General features: G+C 43.4%; 1 protein-coding gene across 3 annotated transcripts in view; it reads right to left on the bottom strand.

Moving 5' to 3' along the window:
- Positions 1 to 20,507, bottom strand: part of MAP2K4 (mitogen-activated protein kinase kinase 4) — a 136,256-nt gene that overhangs the window by 56,598 nt on the left and 59,151 nt on the right. For all 3 annotated transcript variants that reach the window (XM_045889831.3, XM_064583058.1, XM_045889830.3), the window contains exon 3: positions 12,129 to 12,303. In XM_045889831.3, the coding sequence (XP_045745787.1) occupies positions 12,129 to 12,303 (175 nt within the window). The remainder of the gene's footprint in view (positions 1 to 12,128; positions 12,304 to 20,507) is intronic.

The raw sequence follows: 20,507 nt of genomic DNA, 5'->3' as shown, positions 1-20,507 counted from the left end.
TAATGAGCTTTATTTTAAATCAACATCAGGATAATGTTTGCTCAAAAAGTGTATTTTTAAAAAGTCAAAATAGCCCAGAGATGTAATTTGTTATTAGTTCAAAACCATGACATCGATAATTTTGGTAAACATTTTAATTACATTTATTCCTGTTTTTAAAACAATAACACTAAAAGGATAGCTGTGAAAATACTAGTTTGGGAAGGCAATTTTTTAATAAAAACTTAACAACCTCATATATCTACATTTAAAAGACAGAGAGCTGGTAACTAGAGACAAATGGGGAAGAAAGAGGAAATGATACGCTGGGGAAAATTTCCACCAACCAAAGAATTCTCACTATTAAAAGGTTTAAAAAAATTTTTTTTCTATTTTCACTTGTACAGCTATATGGGCAAGTATAAATACACTAACTCACACTCACAGGACACTATTATAAAAGATGTCCTCTTTCCTAATTTGTTTCCCCAAACAGGTTATACGATTTTCTAAATTTCCATTTGCACAAATGCTTGTATTTCAACTATGGAAAGCATATTACAGCCAAAACCTCGATCGTTATCATCAATAACTGACTCTTGAGGACAACTTCTACACATACTGCAGCAGCTACAGAAAGGATGCATGCTACTGCATGGACTGGAGGCCTGACTGAAGTCCCAGCACGGGACCGGTATCTAATTCTCAATCCTGGACCGGATTAGCGTGCCCCGGAATGGAGAGAGTTCCTGGCACAGCTCAAACCTTTGAGCTCATCAGCACAGCAGTAAAATCTATTCATCTGTAAACTATTCTTTAATGCCACCCCAGTAGTACAAAACAGAACACGGGGCTGCTGGATGGCCTACTGGTCTACCAGGAAATGGACTCCGCTCTTGGACACTGGTCAACGGATCACCATCTCTTCGTGCTCTCTGAACATCTGGTCCGAGGGACAGGGAGCAGGTAGAGGAGTAGCTGCTGGTACGGCATTAGAATTGTTTGGGGCTGAGCAAGTGACCAAACTCTTCATTATACGGAAGTTTTAGGATTATACTGCAACACGTATTATATGTGAGCGTGTAATAAACTAAATTAATTCAAAAGGACTAAAGGACTCAGAAAGCGGATTAACCACAAGCACATGCCTACAACAGTGGTCACTTCAAATTAGTTATTTTAACTCAATTAATTCAATAAATGTTCAAGTTGGAGAATACTTAACAATCATCAATGACTCAAACGAAAGAATTCTTAATAGTAAGAGTCACGACCGGGAACGCTTCTCTAATGGAACAAAACAATGTGTAGGGATAAGATTTTTATCACTGGAAATAAGTACAGCCAGGACTTTCTAATATTAAGGGAGAATAATCACCCAAATTGGAACACATGAACAAGAACAAACTTCCCTTCCCTTTATGAAACTGTCCTTGGGAGCTCCCCTCTCCTTCCTAGATGAGATCCTGCCTGATTCATGAATCGTTTCATAAAAGCCAATTAGATCTTCAAATTAAGGAGGGAGAAAAAAGCTTTCCTTAATAGAGGGAGGAGAATGGAAAATGGAAGCCCAAAGGTGACACCAATTATACATAAAAATCTCTCGTAATTGGAATGTTCAGAAAGCAAATGTATTGATAAATGTCTTGAATCACAGAAAACTTTTATTTATATCATAAATTTAAAAGTTAAATAAGACTGATGTTTATTTGAGTTTGGAAAACCTTTTTATTTTTCCTCGTAAAGAATGGGATTGAGAAGCTCACACAAGACCACAAAATATTTAAGAAAATCATCTCAAGAACCTTAAGGGTTTTTTTGTTTTGTTTTTTTTAAAGATTTTATTTATTTGACAGAGAGAGACACAGTGAGAGAGGGAACACAAGCAAGGGGAGTGGGAGAGGGAGAAGCAGGCTCTTCGCCAAGCAGGGAGCCCAATGCAGGGCTCGATCCCAGGACCCTGGGATCATGACCTGAGCCGAAGGCAGTCGCTTAATGACTGAGCCACCCAGGCACTCCAAACCTTAAGTTTTTTTTAAAAGTTTCACTTTCAACCAAATATCAGAACTCATTAAAATCACTAATTTTTTCACTATGGGACTATTGAGCTCTTTTACTTGTCACTATTTCACTAACCTAGCTCCAGTTATTACATGCTCTTGGGACAAATTATACTTTTTGAAAATCAATCCACATAGCTTTTCCAATAATAAAGTATTTTCAAATTATCACAAGATTTACTTTATTTGGAACAAAATATAGAGAAAACCCTTCAAACCAAAACAAGAATTACTACCCTACATTAGAAGCTGTTTTCCACAGTGAAGAAATAGATATTCTTGAAGCTAAAAAAAATTTTTTAATTGTCGTCCAAATTTTTATTCAAGGTTGTTTTATACTCCAAACAAAAGCAGGTAAATGCCAATAAAAACAGCATGTAGCCACAGATCAGCAACACCAAAATGACTCCAATGAAGTCTTTCAGGGACACAGAAAAAGGACAAACTGAATACCCAGTCCTCTGTTTTTATGACTTTTGGAGTTATACATGGTTCTTATCCAATTAAAAATTAAAAATTAGGGCGCCTGGGTGGCTCAGATGGTTAAGCATCTGCCTTCGGCTCAGGTCATGATCTCAGGGTCCTGGGATCGAGTCCTGCATCGGGCTCCCTGCTCCTTGGGAGCCTGCTTCTCCCTCTGCCTTTCTCTCTCGCTCTGTCTCTCATGAAAAAAAAAAAAAAAAAAATTAAAAATTAGCCCAAGGGCGCCTGGGTGGCTCCGTCGGTTAAGCGTCCGACTCTTGGTTTCAGCTCAGGTCATGACCTCAGGGGCGTGAGATCGAGCCCTGTGTCAGGCTCCGCACAGGGTATGGAACCTGCCTAAGACTCTCTTCTCCCTCCCCCTCTGCCACCCCTCCTCCCACTTGCTCTCCATCTCTCTCTCAAAAAAATTTAAAAATTTAGAAGTCCACAGAGCTTCACTTTTCTAAGACAGCCCATCCAATTCATGCCATTGGCTGCAGAAGCCACAAACTCAGATACTAGGAATTCCATACAGATTAAGCTGCAATGATAGAAAGCTGACAGGTTCCATGGGACGAGCTAAAGAATTTAAGTGAGAAATTGTCCTCTTGCCCTGTCCTACCTCATGCACAAAACACAACAATGTCCACTCTGAGAACAGTCCAAATCATGCAGACAGAAATACCAAGAACTGGTTGAAAGGTTGCTTTCCTTCTCTCTGCGCAACGTGGCATCTGGAAGTCATTGGTAAATTTAAATGTTGGCAGCTTATAGTTGGCCTTCATTTGGAATGCCTCGATGTTTAACAATTTAAATTTAAAGCATAAATACTCCTTTACTGATACTGAACAACTATTTAAATGTGGCGTAGTTCCAGATGGCCTCTACATATACCGGGACATTCACGCTGAGATGATTCTTGCACATTATCTCTAAACCCACCCAACCCAACCTCCCCCACGCAATTTGTTGGTACCTATCAGGGATGAATGGGTGGGGATAAAACTAACATAAGGAAGAAGAACTTTCCAGTAGATTAAGACCCATTGTTCTAATGGAAAAGGATTGTGGGAATTATTAAAACTACATTCACTGAAGGACTAGGGGGGAGAAGCAAATGAGATGGATGGAAACGGGCAGTAGAAACCGTTCATTCATTGTTTGTTTCTCTTCCTTTCCTAAATGGATTTTCAGGGGTCAGAAGAAACATGGAGAAGGAATAAAAGGAAAGAGTGTCATGATGACCCAATCGCTGTTATGAGATAAGGCCAGGACCGCCCAACTGTGGCAAAGAGAAAAGGAAGAAAGGTTGACAACACAATGGCTAAGGGACAAGCTGTAGAGGAAGCAAAGTAAGATAGGCCCACAGGGTAGGTCCTCAGAAGCAGATCACCAAGGAACATTCTTCTAGGTGCTAACTAAATACCCAGCTGCTAGTGGTGCACACCACTCACTCTGACTCAGAGTTAACCCTTACATCTCCATGTCAGAGTTCTCAAAGATATCTCAGTTGCTAGAGAGGCCAGGTATACACCAAAGCTCTAGGGCTTGCCTTGCAATGACCCAGTCTGTGTCTGTCCAGATCCTGGTGTGAGAACTTCTGACCCTCACCAAAAACCCAGAGTTCTTCCTACCAACTCAAGGTATAAGGAAAGGTCAGACAGGTGACAAGCTCTATCTCTTGGACAATGTGGGTGTGGGGAAGGCCCTCTGGGTTACCTGATCCCATTCCTGCTCAGAAAAGGGGAAAGAGCTTCATCATATGCTCGAAAAACTCAGAATAAGGCAAAACTGATGACAAGTCATAGATGCTCTTGATTAAAAACAGCAGCTCCACAATGTGTGTGACAGATGTTAGTTCCTAGGATCGGATATTTCCAGGCAAAAAAGATACAAGTCATCTGCAAACAGATCAGGAATCAAGAACTGAGGAGTCCAGGAAGGAACTTTAGAAAGGCAGACTTGAAAACAGCAACACACGCAAAGAAACGTACAAAATATCTACTTATTCTGATATTTTTGTTTGGATTTTATTTTGAAATGGAGAAAATATATGGGGGCATGAGATGTGGGGAAAACAGGAGGAATGGGATAATTAACGCGGAAGGGCATGACTGCTAGTCCCAGTAGATAAGGTGTCTAAATTCTCACAAATTCATGTCAGGTTTGTGTGGGGCTCAGCTGAAGGCCCAGAGGGCAGTATAACAAGGTTGTAAGAGTAAGGTCGGTGACTCATAGCCCTGCTACACACGTTCATCTTCAGCTACTTGGAGTACTCAAAGTGAAAAGAGAAGTGGGTTTGCCGGTGAGAAATTAGGGCATGGATACGACGAGACTCAGCGAGGTGATAGGTTCAATCACCGTACAGGAAATCAGTGGATAGCTTCAAAGACTATCTAGGCATTGATTAAGACAATTTGACATCAGATAAAATGATGCCAGCTATCAGGATTTTGACACTTAGCATGGCAAAGTGTCATTTTCAACTTGCCACCAACCCAAATCGGAGCACCAGAAGGTATATACTCTTCAGCAAAGCAGTGTGGGATCTGCAATCACTGGCAGTAGCTAAAACTCATCCCCATGATTGTGGCTCATTGCTACCCGTAAGCACCCATCATCAACGAAGGTTACCAAAACATTAGGATTCCATGTTTCAAGTAATTGCCAAATGTCTTGCCAGAGTGGTATGATAGCTAGGACAACACTCCCAGGACAAGAATGAAACCAAAAGCTCCCTGGGTTGACCTTTTGTACCAAGCGGACGTTGATAAATATCACCCATGCAGAAATCCTCGAACTGGTACATGAGCAAACAGATCACGTGGGATCTTAGGTGGAACACCTCTCCACAGCAACTATATCATTTAAAATCAAAAGGTGAGGGGGTGCCTGGGTGGCTCAGTTGGTTAAGTGTCCAACTCTTGATTTCGGCTCAGGTCACGGTCTCAGGGTCGTGGGATCGAGCCCCACCTCAAGCTCCACGCTCAGCGGGGAGTCTGAGATTCTCTCTTTCCCTCTCCCTCTGCCCCTCCCTCCTCTAAAATAAATAAATCTCTAAAAAAAAAAAATCAAATCAAAACATGAAAGGAACAAGGATTATCTTAATTGAAACAGTTGTGATAATATTTTGAAAATGGGTCCTGTTCCTGGAATCTACAAACCCAACACTGCCAAGCCAGGAGTGCACTCTGTTCCTTAAGCATCCCTTGCTAAAAAACCCTCCTAAGGTTAATATCTGTGAATAAGATATGAAGGGGAGTCTACTGCCAGTCAGTAGCCGACTTCAGGCCAACCTGAATCAGTGATGTGGGGGACAGGAGAGCAAGGATCACACTCAGATCCCTAAGTGCCCCAGTGGATCCTTACAAATATGCTGTTTTCCCAGCAGAAACATCCAGAAGTCAGTTCTAATACAAAGTTGGAAAACCCCAGAAACCTCTGCAGCACCTCAGTGTGCTATGACCCCTTCCTCTGGGCTGCAGGAAATCTCAGGCATTCTTATGTTCCTAAGTTCAAACAAAGATTCCATATCCCACAGAGGCAGGAAGACTTACCCCTGCTACACAGGTTCATCCTTAGCTGCTAGAGCCATCTAAATAGATCACATACAAAAATGTCCACTGTCTCTGCCTCACCATGCCATCACTAATGAGGTCAAAGCAGAGAGCAACATTAGCCGAAACAGTTTTAAAAAGCCAAGTATTTGGAATGCTGATCACAGATGCAAAACTGGCTTTCATGCCAAAGAGTAACAAATAACAAGGGTCTGTTAAATCAATTGTTTTAAATGAAAACATGTTTCCACTAAGGCAGGAAGAAAGAATACTAATTCTTAATCACAAAATCACCCAAGTCTTTAGAATCAATTTAATGAACTCTCAATCGTATCTTAATCAAATTAATTAATTAACAATAATACCTCCTATTCTCCTCACTGAGGATATTGACGCCCAATTAATTCCTAGTTCTACATAGGCTCTGTTACCCATCACCCGAGAATTTGGGAGACCAGTTCCAAAAATATATGGGGTATTTACTACATCATGGGCAGAGCTGCCCTGAGGGCAAAGTTGATGGGACAAGCTGGGTATGTCTTGATTAAGGATGGTATCATCTTCCTCTTTACTAATTACATCATCCACATACTAAGGGCACAATCTTAGCACTAACATTTTGCAAGGGCCTAAAGATCATAAATAACAGGTCATTACTTCAGTACCCATGACACTAAAGTGAGATACGAGAGGAAATCTGATGTATAACCAATTTTGGAGGCATGGCCATAAGACCACAACAACAAAAATGACAGAAAATGTGGAGAAGGTGTATCAAATATGGGGTTAGATGATCCTCATTTAGAGTGAAGTGTGGTAAGGTTTTTCTCCAAATTACTACATCGGCTGAGATACAGATCCCAGAGCTTTCCTCAGAGTTCATGTCCCAAGAGCTTCCAATATGGGCAGGTGGGGTTCCCATCTCCTATCCCTTACATTGGCCAAAAAAGTGCTACTTTGTCTATATTATTTATTAGGGTCTATATACAATTCTGTTAAAGAAGCCATGGTGTGAAAACCCCTAGGAGCAAAAGAAACATGTGTACATGAGGAGTACCAACCCCGACTACACAAGGGACCTGAGTTCAAAACCAAGGCTGATAGAAGGACAGCCCTGCTGTGTCCTTTGGATCTGCCCACTCCTGGAAGGACTCCACTTAACACTTTTCATCTGCAACACCACAATATTCAAGCAACCTTAAGAAGCATCCAATAGTATGGTTTCACACCATGGCTTCTTTCGGTTCCACCAACCACAGATTTCTTAATTAAGCCACATGATCTAGCCAATCAAATAAGAGTGGAAGGTGCTGGAATCAAGCCTCAACTCAAAACCAGACAGCCATGACTCCCGCACCCCACAAGTGATCTGGAATATCAAACACTAGCACTGTGGCCTTCTAAAACTCAATGAGATTGCCTAACAAAGCATTCTATACCCTCGGAAAGGAGCTTTTCCAATTTAAGGCCACTCCTGTCAACTGTCATTCTAGTGCTTTCAGAACAGTATGCAAGACCAATGTTTAAGGACTAAAATGAACCTCGTGCAAGAAGGCTTACAGTTCCCACCAGAATTATTCAGTAATGGAACTTCTGGTAGAAATGGCAAGGGGTCTGTCTGCTGTGGCAGGGAAAACGCACAACCGTCCTTCACCGACCCCTGCGTTCCAACACATGCAGCACTGTCCAACTCAAGGAGGCCTCCCTACTGAGCAGATGGAAGCCCCACACTGCTCAGGCAAGGGCGGAGCTGCGGGCTGCTGATATGGGCAGGCGGAGGGCTCTAGTGCTTCCCACCAGGCAGGAGGGTTGACCTAGGTCTCAACTCCCAAAGGACACAGAAGGCAAGATCCAAATACCCACGGAGAGGCAGGAATGCAGGAATCGAGATCAAGTTACCAGCCTAGGATCGGTCAGGAGGACTCAAATCAATGCAACAGAAGAGCTGCAAGAGTAGAGAAAACACCGAGGGTTGAAGGAGTAAGACCAATTAGGCCCATGAGCAAGAAAGGGAAAACACCCGAAACCCTTCACATCGCTAACTCAGGCTGACCTAAGCACCTAACCTCAAACAGCCAGGCCATGTCCCTGATTAACACAGATGACTTCTCAAGTAGAAGACTGGAAGCTCATCCGTAAATATCAACGGTGACAACCTCAACATGACACCTTCCCATCCCCACCTACCTGCCCACCATCCATTCCACTGGCCCGTGACGTGACAGCTTCACTCCAGGGTCACCCCTCTAAGTAACAATCCCACTGCCTTTGATCTTTAGGGGCACTGAGATCATCCCCTTAAATTCCCTCTCATCTGCATTCTTTTCTACTCGCCCTGCCGACAAGCACACAGACAGACACAAGCAGACCTTCAAGAGTCAATCCAGACACGGTCTGTTAGAAAACAACAGGGAAGGTGGTAGTCTAGCGCGCGTGCAGGGTTTATGCTGTAGGCAGGGTCAGATGAAGGACATGCTGTCAGGTCCTGAAGGCTCATTCCTCCCTCTGCAGGAACCTGTGTCCGTCTTACTGCTCTGGTCCAGCCCACAGGCCTGAGCTAGGGCCTGCAGCCACTCTTCCTAACACTTTACTCCTGCGTCCCCAGATTTGCTCTGACGTGCAAATCATCTGAGGACCTGACTCTGCTGGGTCTTTCTCCCAGATCCCAATTTCTCTGACCCTGGCCCAGAAACGTAATCATCATTCAGTGGTTATTCCACTGTCATGCAAAATGGGACCTTAAATACGTTATTTGCAGAGGATGCTGAGCGAAGCCTGATGTTCCCAACCAGAGTCAAAGGTCGTCCTTCCTGAGCTTCAGAAGATGCTACGGCAGGAATGGCTTTGCCGTCCACAGCCCCATGACTCAAGTCATTCAAGCAGTTAGACAAACCAGTCATAACACTCCCTCCCACTCACAGAAGAGTTAAGACCTGTTTCCCCAGGTGTGTGCAATTAAAACTGAAGGTTCAAAATTTTCCCCGTCTTAGGGCCTAATGCAGAACCTCACTGGCAGCTTGAAGAACTGTCCTCGGGCCAAAGGTCATGAAATTGTTGTAAGTACAACTCTTACATATGCTGTGTGTTATCTTGCTGAATCTGATTTATTAGATCTTAACCGGTTTTTAAATTACGTCTTGGAGATCACTGTTTCCGGTAACTAACAAATCATCTTTTCAAGCATTTCTTCTACGTGGCAAAATAAATTTGCGGGGAAAGGGCTCCCTCAGAAGTAAAAATGAGGAAGAAAAAGAATAATAAAAATCAGGCTAATGCCACAGTTCACTTTTGTACAGACACTGCAAGTAAACCTTAAGGATAATGTACTTCCAAGATAAGCTTAATATCTAATCAAGTAATCCTTCCCTGTTAAAGCGCATATTAAAACACGAGTATAGAGGCACTCCAAATGCGTTTCCCATTTTACCAACAACAATGGAAAACTCACAGGAGTGTGAACCACTGCCTCCCACTCTTTTAAATCTCTATAGTCCTTATCTCAAAGCTAAACACGGCGGGTGCTTAGTCATCAAACTGTCTACATGGAAAATGTCAAACAGAACTCCTTAACCACACACTGCCCCTGTGTGTGTACTTATCATTCTGATTCGTGGGCCTACATGATAAAGGAACAAACTCTCTCAGGTGTGACAAAAGGCTAAGCTTTTTCAGAGAGACCAACAAGATACACATTTAAAAACTGCAGGGGCGCCTGGGTGATTCAGTCGGTTAAACGTCTGCCTTTGGCTCGGGTCATGATCCCAGCGTCTTGGGACCGATCCCCGCGTTGGGCCCCCTTTTCAGTGGGGAGCCTTCCTCTCCCTCTCCCTCTGCCCTTCCCTGCTGCTTGTGCTCTCTCTCCTTCTCAAATAATCTTTAAAATAAATAAATAAAAAGAGTAGATGTCATCTATCAATCATCACATTGGTATCAAACTTTAATGTATATTAAGGAAGAAACCCTCTTCAGGTATTATATGATGTCATGAAACCCAATGCTATGCCCCACCGACATGCTGGTGGATATGTCCTATCACCACCCTCCCCATGCTAAACTAACATGCTTGCTCAAGAAGTCAAGGTGATAAACAAAGGTTGGCAGTATCAATGGGTAGGTACAGATGTGACAGTTACCAGTCTGTAGGTCCCATGTCCACCTCAGAAGTACTTCTTAAGAGCTGGGATTTTAAAGGCATTCCAACAGGGCTCTCAAAATGAGTTCAAATTATAAGTGGCAGACAGCAATTCCCTATATTCACTCTTAAATTCCTTCAAAACTCGAGTAAGCATTACACAGTTCCAAATGTTATCAAATTAAGAAAAAATTTTTTAGAGTCACAATGAAGTCCCCCCCTTCCTTATCTTATAAACCTACTGAACCATGGCTCAAGTCTATCCAGATTACTAAAACAGATGATGATGCTGATCAACATAGTAAAGCAGAGAGCACAGACTGAAAAAAGCAGTACATAATTATTTAAAAGTTCTTTCCCCAGTATCTGGAAAAAAGTTTAGAACTTTAGTTACATAGGCTAACTCTCCCTTAAGACCTAGCCAAGGAAAAGCAGACGTCACGTGCAGACAGTACATAGGAGCAATACAACACTCATCCAGAAAAATCTAAATAAAGTAACTTTCCACTTACACTGCAGTGGCCTAAAATAAAAATAGAGAAATCATTCCACACTGCAAGAGAAACACTTTTTTATTTCAACAGATAATCCAGAGCAGAGGCCTTAGCCTCTGCTTTCTTAGAGGTCCACCAGTTCTGTGCAAAATCTTGTCTATGTATGCGTCATCCTAAGAAAAAGTCTATGGGTGTCAGCACATTGCAAAACAACTATGACCAAAAACAAGGTGAAGAACCCGTAAGGAGAATCATAAAATTTTTCCCCCATCATTAATTTCTTACTAGTTTCATATGACCCAGCAAACAGAAATGCTCAACAATGAAGGAGGCGAAAAGAGTCAGAGTAACATTTTGCTCACAATAAAGTTCAGCACAGATAACATTTCATATTAATGTGATACAAATCCCCTCCCAAAAGTCAATTACAAAACTGAGGCTCCTCCCCTACCCCTAGGTCACTGTGACAAACTCTCCAAATAGGGCACTGACGGGAAGCTGATCAGCTCACACTGTCTATAGACCCATTCTCAGTTGTGTAGAGACATTACTGGTTCCCCTAAGGACTTTAAATTGATAAGGGAATGGATATATCTCATTTGTCCTTTTCCTTTTCAAACTACCGCCCCCGACATTGTCGATTCTCCCATAACATCTTACACACTGCAAACATCTGTTCAACATCTAAACAAACAGGTGAACACATTACAACTCCATGGGCCCACAGGTGTCGGGTGGAGACCAGTCAGTTCATAACAGGTACCCACATCAGCCTGCCAGGTACAGTCTACGGGCCAGTCTCCATTTCGGGCCATTCTTGACTTTTTTTTTTTTTTTTTTAAACGAACATATTAAGTGGCATGGCACTCACAGTAAGGACAGAAGGTGACAGCATTATCACAAGGTAGGCATTTCGATACAACTTTCAAACCGGGGCACAGGGCAGTACTGAGTGGAGATGACATAAACAAACAGGAGCCGAGCCGGTCAGGACCGAGTAAGGTTGAGGTTAGTGGCAACAGCATGTGCGTGGTTTCCGGGAAACCTTCAGTAAGACTGCTGTTAGCCCTAGCCCCGCACCTTGCCCAACCCAGTGCACTGCCTCTTCTTCCAGCTCCCCGCCGGGCTCAGGGCACCACTGCCCTGCTCCCAGGGGTGCAGCCGCCCGGCCCGAACTCACCTTGGCACTGGAAGGGCCTGAAGTTTAAAACACGTTAATGCATCACGGCAAAGGGGCGGTGAACATGCGTGCGTCACACTTGGGGTCCAGAGCAATAGCAACAAGACAACCTCTGTACAAAACGCCCCCAAAGGATTTGGAGAAACAGTTTTACAAACACCCATGTTTGCCACACACGCAAGAACAGAACAACAGGGGTATCACTGCACCAAGAATTGCACCTAATGGAGGAAAGCGCCAAAAAGAATGATGGGCTTCACCTACTTTAACTGCCATTATTTGCCCACTTGGTTTGTGGACCATTTTGTTGACAGAACCATAAGCTCCTCGTCCAATTTCTCCAAGGTCTTTCAAGTCCTCCGCAGTGAAATCCCAGTGTTGCTCAGGGGAGATCTTCAGTTTTCCTGACGATTCAATGCTGTGTGTTCTCAGTCTCTCTCTGTTAAAATATTGGGAAGCAATTTTTCCACATTTTAAATAGGTTTTGACTTTTTTCTTATAGCTAGCACTGATGAATGCGTGGGAAAATCTGCTTTTCAAGTTGCTAACACAGTCTGACCTCCAGGTTTTTGGAGTTTTTTGTTTACGTCGTCTTGGTTTTTTACACACTGAACTCATTAAGAAAGGCCTAAACTTGGGGAGTCAATAAACACAGCTTTAATGAGATTCAGAAAACCAAGTTTCCAGTTATCGAAGAAAGTAATTTGTAGACCAGTTTTCATTTCCAAATACAAGCTCTTTTTCAAACTTTGCAAAACTGCGTTATCAAGTGCAGAATCCCAGGAGCTATGAACCTCATTTCCAAAAAGTTCTTATCCTGCCTTACCCGACATTAATGACCCCCAGGCCCTCCATCCTTAATACAGCTGCTCCTGAACTCTCCTGCACATTAGAATTACGTGGTGAGATTCTTAAAATCCAGGTGCCCAGGTATCATCTCATAGCAATTAAATCAGAGTATCTGGGAACAGGAGTCAAAAAACAGTATTTTTAAAGATCCCCAGGCAATTTTGGCAAAGTCTGGGAAATAGCACCTTACCATACTGCCCTGTTCCTGCTAATGCCACACTGAGGTAGGGGGACAGTCAAATGTATGGCAGCTGGATCTAGGAGAAAAACTGTCATGTACCAATCAAAACTGAACCCGTCAGCCTAGACATAGCGATGAGGTGAAAAACAAATGCTTCGTGGACAAAAATCTCGTTAACAGATTTTCATTAAATTAAATTCCAACCTGGAGATCAAAGCATTAACTTGTAACCATGCTTTGTAAAAAAGCAAATCCAATGAAAAATGTAAAAACAATCTCATTCCTCTCTCCTCCCACCCCCCAGACACCAATGTGTAGAAATGAACTGTACCTAACTAAAGAGTGCAAGATACATAGAGAAAAAGATTCCACTGACGATCATCTACATTTTTGTCAATTTCATATTAAATAGACTCTTTAAAATCTGATCTGGCAATACAAGTAAGAAAAATTTACATGCTTGGTTATTTATTTTTCTTCTTCCGAAATTTAGAAATGTTTTCTCAGGCTAGCAGAACTGTTTTTTGTAGCTATTTTTAAGGTTCTCAAAATATTCAGAATTTTAAAATCATTTCCCCAGAATTATCGTATATACTAGTATTAATAATAACCATGATTCAGGGTTATAGTTCAAAGACTTAATACACTTTGTCTAAATAACCACGCAGTGAACCAGCATTCCAAATGCCAGATTCCCAGATCATAGTAAGTCATAACACCAGCTTTTTTTCACACAAGTTCTTTTCTGTTTACAACATACTTCCACCAGTCGAGCCTAGTGACTAATTTTCTGAGCAATCTTTTTCATGACGTAGAAATATCCTAACACAAAGGAGTTCATTTGCAATAATTATTGTTCTATGATCACTGGCATGTAAACACCATCTCTGTGGCTCAGTTTAATCACCCGTAAAATATACAGCACCGGCCAATCGCTGAGGGTAGCTGAAAAAAAGTTAGTTTAAGTTATGTGCAAATTAGAAGCAACATTTTGGGGCGCCTGGGTGGCTCAATCAGTTAAGCGTCTACCTTTGGCTCAGGTCATGATCCCAGGGTCCCTGCACGGGGTTCCCTGCTCAGCCGCGAGTCGGCTTCTCCCTCTGCCCCTCCCCCCACTCATCCTGGCGCGTGTGCTCTCTCTCTCTCAAATAAATAAATAAAATCTTTAAAAAAAAATTGGAAGCAACATTTTTACATTATTCACTAATTCACGGGATGTGGCAGACAGGCTCTAAGGTGCTCCCCATGAGCTGCACTTCCCTGGGGTTCACAGCACTGTGTAAGCACCTCTCTCGGAGTGGGGAGAAGACCTGCACCTGCAACTTGCTTCTAACCAACAGAATATGGCAAAGGATGTCGCCTTTGAAATACATTGTGTTTGATAGCATCTGCTGCCAGCACTCCTGAGACATGGAGTATTTCACTATTATATAAGCCACAGAATAACAGTTATAATACTAACTTTTACTGTAAGATCGATTTTTAGAAATATGGAGTATCTCTACTAATAGCTTGGCTTACTGTAGTCTACTGTGTAATTTCTGGATGAGGTCCTTTCATTTTTTCAAGTGAACAGGTTGACGGCTAAGGGATGAGAGTTATCTTCTTGGGCTGATGCAAATGTTCAAAAACTGAGTAAGCTGACAGACGCACAACTCTGAATATAGGAAAAGCAGCTGAATTGTAGAGTCTAAGGGGTAAACCATATGACACATGAATTATATCTCAATAAAACTGCTAAAACAAAAGATGAACAGCAGAATGTGGCTATTCCCGAGTCCATCTTCTCATTTAACAGAAAAAGTTGTGAAAACCACAGAAGAACATGCTATGAGTATGCCATCATGAAGGCATGTTCATGGAGTCCCCGCTCATATCAGGCTTGCAATCTTTCCTGTGAAACTGAGTCCAAACTCACAGTTCTCGCTTTAAGAGCTAGTCCAGCCCTGATGGCTTCCAAAGGACGGGACAGAGATGCAGCACAATGGTGGCCGCACCTAGAAGCCTGACCTGACCCTTCACCATTACGCTAGAGCAGTCAGTCACTGAGGCAACTGTACTGAGTGTCCAAAACCTTGGCTGCAATTTTTTATCTTGGGGCGAATGTGTCAAACGGGATTTAAGTTCTACTTCTACTAGACAGGATCAAAACCTCCCAGATTTCATTATTAATTTCTTACCTGAAAATCAGTTCAGCTCAACTCCACAAACCTGTTAAGTTGGCTCGAATGCCTCTGCCTCACCAGTAACTAAGTTCAGCCTATGACCTTACATTTACTCTCACGCTCATCCTTCTGAAATCTATGTGCTCCACATGAGCAGTTCTTAACCCAGACATCTCACCATTCCCTCTGCTGGGCTCTATTCAGGAAACAAGCAAGAGACTAAGGTTCCAAGTCTCAAATTCACCCAAACCTCATACAGGAGCACAATCTCCAGCCCCGTATCTAACCACGTACACAGAAAAGTCCCTAAGAAAATGGGTAACATTCTCCTCTGGATTTAGGGGTCTTTAATATGAAAACAAGTTAGAGTGGTCTTTGTTGTAACAGGACTTGTAATTAGACTATCATATGATACACATTCCAGTTAAAAAGTTAGCTATACACTTATATTTTTTAATGCCTACGGATCACAGATCTGGTTGAAAGGGCACTTCTGTTGAACACAGTATTTCCAAGAACAGCATTTGGGGATAGACATTACCACCAAGGAAGCTGTTCAGATACAGACTGATGTCACCATTAAAATATTTTCTCCCATATAAAGGTAAGTAGAACTTTAGTGGCAGTAATAAACTTCGGTGAAATCTACAGACACCAACACAAAGGATTAAAACCTAACAAGAACCAAACACAATAAACTTTATTAATTGATTCGAATCAAATTTGGAAAATCAGTTCATGGCCATGCTGCACCTTTCTACCAGATTCGCCGATTAACATAAATAGGCTGGGTCCATGTCCCCTGTGGTTAGTATGTTCACGTTCCTTTCCAAAAGACTCTATTCCCTGGCTTTGTAAAGGGATACCACATGAATGACTGAAAAAAAAAATTAAAGATTTTAGGGCTTACCTCTCCCAATTGTTTACGGGAACACTCCTCCCTACCCCACCCCATGCTTCACCTTTCCATGGAGAGGGATCAGGTCTCTCACCTGAGCCCTTACTGACTGACCAGTGAATATGGAAGAAGAAACGAAACACAATCCGTTCAGTTCCCCTCTTTTAAAGCCAGCCTTCCTACAGAGACAGTATATACGCTCTGGCTGTCCCTTATAAGAGGCTGCACTCGAGGGATGGGTAAGTCTAATTACGTACGTGAGGCCAGGAGGAGTTAGCGAACTATTCTGGCCTCAAATGCAGAGCTACATTTCCAATTTTATCAAGAAAGCCTGGGTGACTCAGATGGTTTAGCACCTGCCTTTGGGTCAGGTCATGATCCCGGGGTCCTGTGATCGAGCCCCACGTCAGGCTCCCTGCTCGGTGGAGAGCCTGCTTCTCCCTCTCCTCCCCGCTCATGCTCTCTCTCTCTCTCTAATAAACAAACAAAATCTTTAAAAAAAAATATGCTAAATCTTGGGGCACCGGGGTGGCTCAGTTGGCTAAGCGTCTGACTCTTGGTTTCAGCTCAGGCTCAGGGCATGATCTCAGGTCATGAGATCGAGCCCTGCTTCAAGCTCCACCTCAGGCGGGGAGTCTGCTTGGTATTCTCTCCCTCTCCCCCTCTCTGTCCCTCCCACCCCAGCACACAGGTGAGCTCTCTCTCTCTCTCAAATAAATAAATTCTTTAAAAAAAAAAAAAGCATATGGTAAATCTTATAATCTCCCTATGTCTGGCTCCTGCATCTCTCTCAGTTGGTGCCAAACACAAATGGAAAGGAGACTTTTTCATTTTTAACTAGACTTCCATATAACCAAAACCCAAAACTTTCGAAAATGTTAACAAAGTATTGGATAGTAAGAAAACGAAATGCAAGCATGCAATTCCCAGAGTTCGGAGAGAATAAACGATTTCCATGTGACCTAAGAGCTTCCGGGAGCCAAGAGTTTCAGAGCTCTGCAACTGAACCTAGAGCCTACAACCAATTCCCTTTAGCCCCCTTGTAGAATTTCACAGAAGCACAAAAGACAAATATTGTGGGTGACCTGAGTTATACCTGTAGCCTCAAAGTCCCGGTTTATTCCACTTCTAGAAAAAGTTCACCAAGAGTCTCAAGGGCAACAAGGAGATTATGTGCAGGCTGCTGATGGCGATTTCTGTCCTAAGATACAAGTTCTGTCCTAAACTAAATAGCAGGCCTAGAGGGGAAAAAAAAAATATGAACAGCAGAAAACACACTCAGGAAGAAGACCGGGAAAAAGGAAAAACCAGCAGCAATTTAAAACTGCCTTTGGCTACACTCTTAAGGAGAAAAAAGGTTTCCTGACTTCTCTTTGGGATATCACTTTCTTGAGAAGAGGAGCTGTGTTTTATTAGCAATAACTTCTAAATCGCTCTCCCTTTCCCAGTTTCCTATGGATAATTTTATACGGAGGATCCTGAGCTGCTTTCAGTGAATACTCCATAGGGTTCCAACTTCAAGCACCGGATGATCCAGCAGGGGAACTGAGCCAGCTGCCACCCAACACCCGTCCTCTTCTTCTTGATAGGGTCTTCCTTTGCTGGGGCAGCAATACACCCAGCTAACACGCTACACTTCCCAACTGCTATGCAATGAACTGCGCCTGAGCCCTCCCCCCTCCCGCCAAAATTCATGTCAAAGCCTTAAGCCCCAGTGTGACTGAATTGCAGACAGGGCCTATAAGGAGGTAATTAAGGTTAAATGAGGTCATAAGGATGGAGCCCTGATCTGATGTAGGATTAGGGTCCTTATAAGGACACCACACAGCTGTCCCCAGTGGAGTCTCTCCCCCACCCACACACTTATACAAAGGTCACGCAAGCACCTAGCAAGATGGAGGCCAAAAGAAGAATCCTCAGAATGAAACCCACCTTGTCAGCACCCTGATCTTCCCGGCCTCCAAAACCACTGGAAATAAATTTCTGTTGTTTAAGCCACCCAATGTGTAGTATTTTGTTATGATGGCCCAAGCAGACAAAGAAGTCAAACTTCCTTGCAGTTAGAAGCAGTAATAAAATGGAGTATTTAAAAGGAGCTGACTCGGAAGGAAGGTCTTTTTTTTTTCTTTCTTTCCCCCCTTCTCCTTGTTGCCTGGAGTTCCAGCCACCCTCAAGGCCCCTGAGAAGGGAACTCATGTACTGAGAATGAGGGAGCGAGAAATTAAAGCTCTCTAGACTCTGATGACCGTGAAGCCGTTATGCCACCCCTAGGCCTGCCCATCTCCAGAAAGAAATAAACTATCTTATTTAAGCCATCATTTGTCTTCATGTTGTTTATATGCAAACTGACTCATTTCCAGCTAAGAGAGCCCCTAACGCTATTTTATTGTATTTATTTATTTATTTATTTTTATTTGCGAGAGAGAGAGAATGAGAGACAGAGAGCACGAGAGGGAGGAGGGTCAGAGGGAGAAGCAGACTCCCCGCTGAGCAGGGAGCCCGATGCGGGACTCGATCCCGGGACTCCAGGATCATGACCTGAGCCGAAGGCAGTCGCTTAACCAACTGAGCCACCCAGGCGCCCCCTAACGCTATTTTATTTCCCAGGGACTGTCATGGAAGGAGGTATCCAGCATCTGGAAGTGGAGGGGAGGGAGGGAACTGGCCACAGGCCACAGTCTGGTCCTCACGACGACCGGGAAGTGCTACGAGCATTTACCAGCTGATGACCAATGATGCTGACTGGCTTCAGACCCACAGGCCAGTTACAAACAGGACAAAAACACTTCCTGAATGACATCCTTAGCCTGGGTATCCCTGATTTCTTACGGCCCGTCTAAATCCCATACCTAATCTTTCGTGTTCCCAGAGACCAGCAGTTCCACACTTAGGGCAAACAACACACACAGAGAGACAGAAACAACAGACACAGATGCTATGGGCATCGCAAATAAGTGGAATAGGTGTGTTTTTTACAAAACATGCAAAAGGACGGGTAGAATGCTCAAATCTACGCAATACAGACCTTATTAAAACACAATTCGATATACAGAAATTACTTTTTGAAATCAGGGAATTATCTTGTTACATGAAAACCTGAAAACTGTCATTTCTGAGCCCACGTGTTTGCACAGAAGTCCTTCGTGTACCTTCTTTGACGGCCAATCCTCCGGATATAAATGACCGATTTGTCCAGTTACTACTTAGTGAACACTGACTCGTGGCCACTGCGTTTCAGCTATCATCCTTTCACTGACCCAGACTGATTTATTAATTTCTGAAAGCCTACAGATTCCCCCCAAAAAACAAAAAGTTGTGACATAATGTTCAGAGCACTCATCAGACTGGACACCGAGAAAAGCTTTATTTCCATCTGAATTGTCTAACACAGCAGCCCGGGGCTTTGCGCACAGGTACGCAGACCTGTTCTCTGAAGAATTACACTCGGCACAGCCAAGTTTACCTGGGGTAGCTCTAGCCACCCCCCTGCTAAACCCAGTGTTCTGCTGTGCCAATCCAGCAGCAGGACACGTAGGCAAACCTCCTTTTCCCACCAGACCGTGTCAGCCTAAATCCCTCCTAAAGCCACACAGGTGAAAGATAAAGGAAAATCAGAAAACTCAATCACCATCCAGAGCAAACCACTCTCAACAATTTAGCACGTACCCTTTGTATCTTTCTGTACTACGTGGCGAGGATACGAAATGAGATCTCACACCCACGGCTTGACAGACTTCACTTCGTATGTTTTTGACCTTTTAGCCATGACCTGGTGCACGTGGTTACTGCCGTGAGGCTCGGCCAGTCGGCCCCGAGTCAGCAGCGAGTGCCCACGGAGCCCTGGCCACAGCACCCTTTCCCTCATGCCAACCTGAAAGGTGAGAAGGGTGACATCACTCTTCTAAGCTGCATTCCGATTTCTTACCCTTAGAGTCAGACATTTTTTGCCATCTGGAGAACAAGCGTTTCTTCGCTGGTTAACTGCCTGAGGGAACACCCCTGAGCCCCTTGCCCAGAGTCTGTTTTGCTGTTGCTACTTCTGACAGAAGTCCTTTATTAACCTACAGATCGACTCTTGGTCCTGCATTGTAAATATTTCTCCAGGGCGCTGTCTACCTCCCCATTCTATTTATGTACTTATACATGTAAAAAATTCAGGGAGCGCCTGGGCGGCTCAGTTGGTTGAGCGTCGGACTCTTGATTTTGGCTCGGGTCATGATCTCAGGGTCATGTGCGCCCAGAGTCTGCTTGAGATTCTCTCTCTCCCTCCGCCCCTTACCCGCCCCCGCCCGGCGTGCACACCCGCAGCGCACTCTCTCTCTCTGAAATAAAATCTTCTTTAAAAAATTCAGAAATGTGTGTATACTTTCAAATCCATCACTCCGTTCCATTCTTTTCTTTTGCTGTCACGCAGTATCATTTAAGTTCACTTCCACGTGCGATGTGGGCTTCATTCCACCACAGCATTTTCAGTTTTCTGACAACGGCGTCTTTTCTCTTCTATCACCCTATCAGCAATCCTGTTCCCCATTTATCCACATTTGCTCTCT

This window comes from Mirounga angustirostris, unplaced genomic scaffold (assembly GCF_029215605.1).
Source record: "Mirounga angustirostris isolate CCGP_5_RB_7025 unplaced genomic scaffold, mMirAng1.0.hap1 SCAF_17, whole genome shotgun sequence".
Lineage (NCBI taxonomy): Eukaryota > Metazoa > Chordata > Mammalia > Carnivora > Phocidae > Mirounga > Mirounga angustirostris.
The sequence above is the reverse complement of the archived record's forward strand: the minus strand, read 5'-3'. Positions and strand labels throughout refer to the sequence as shown.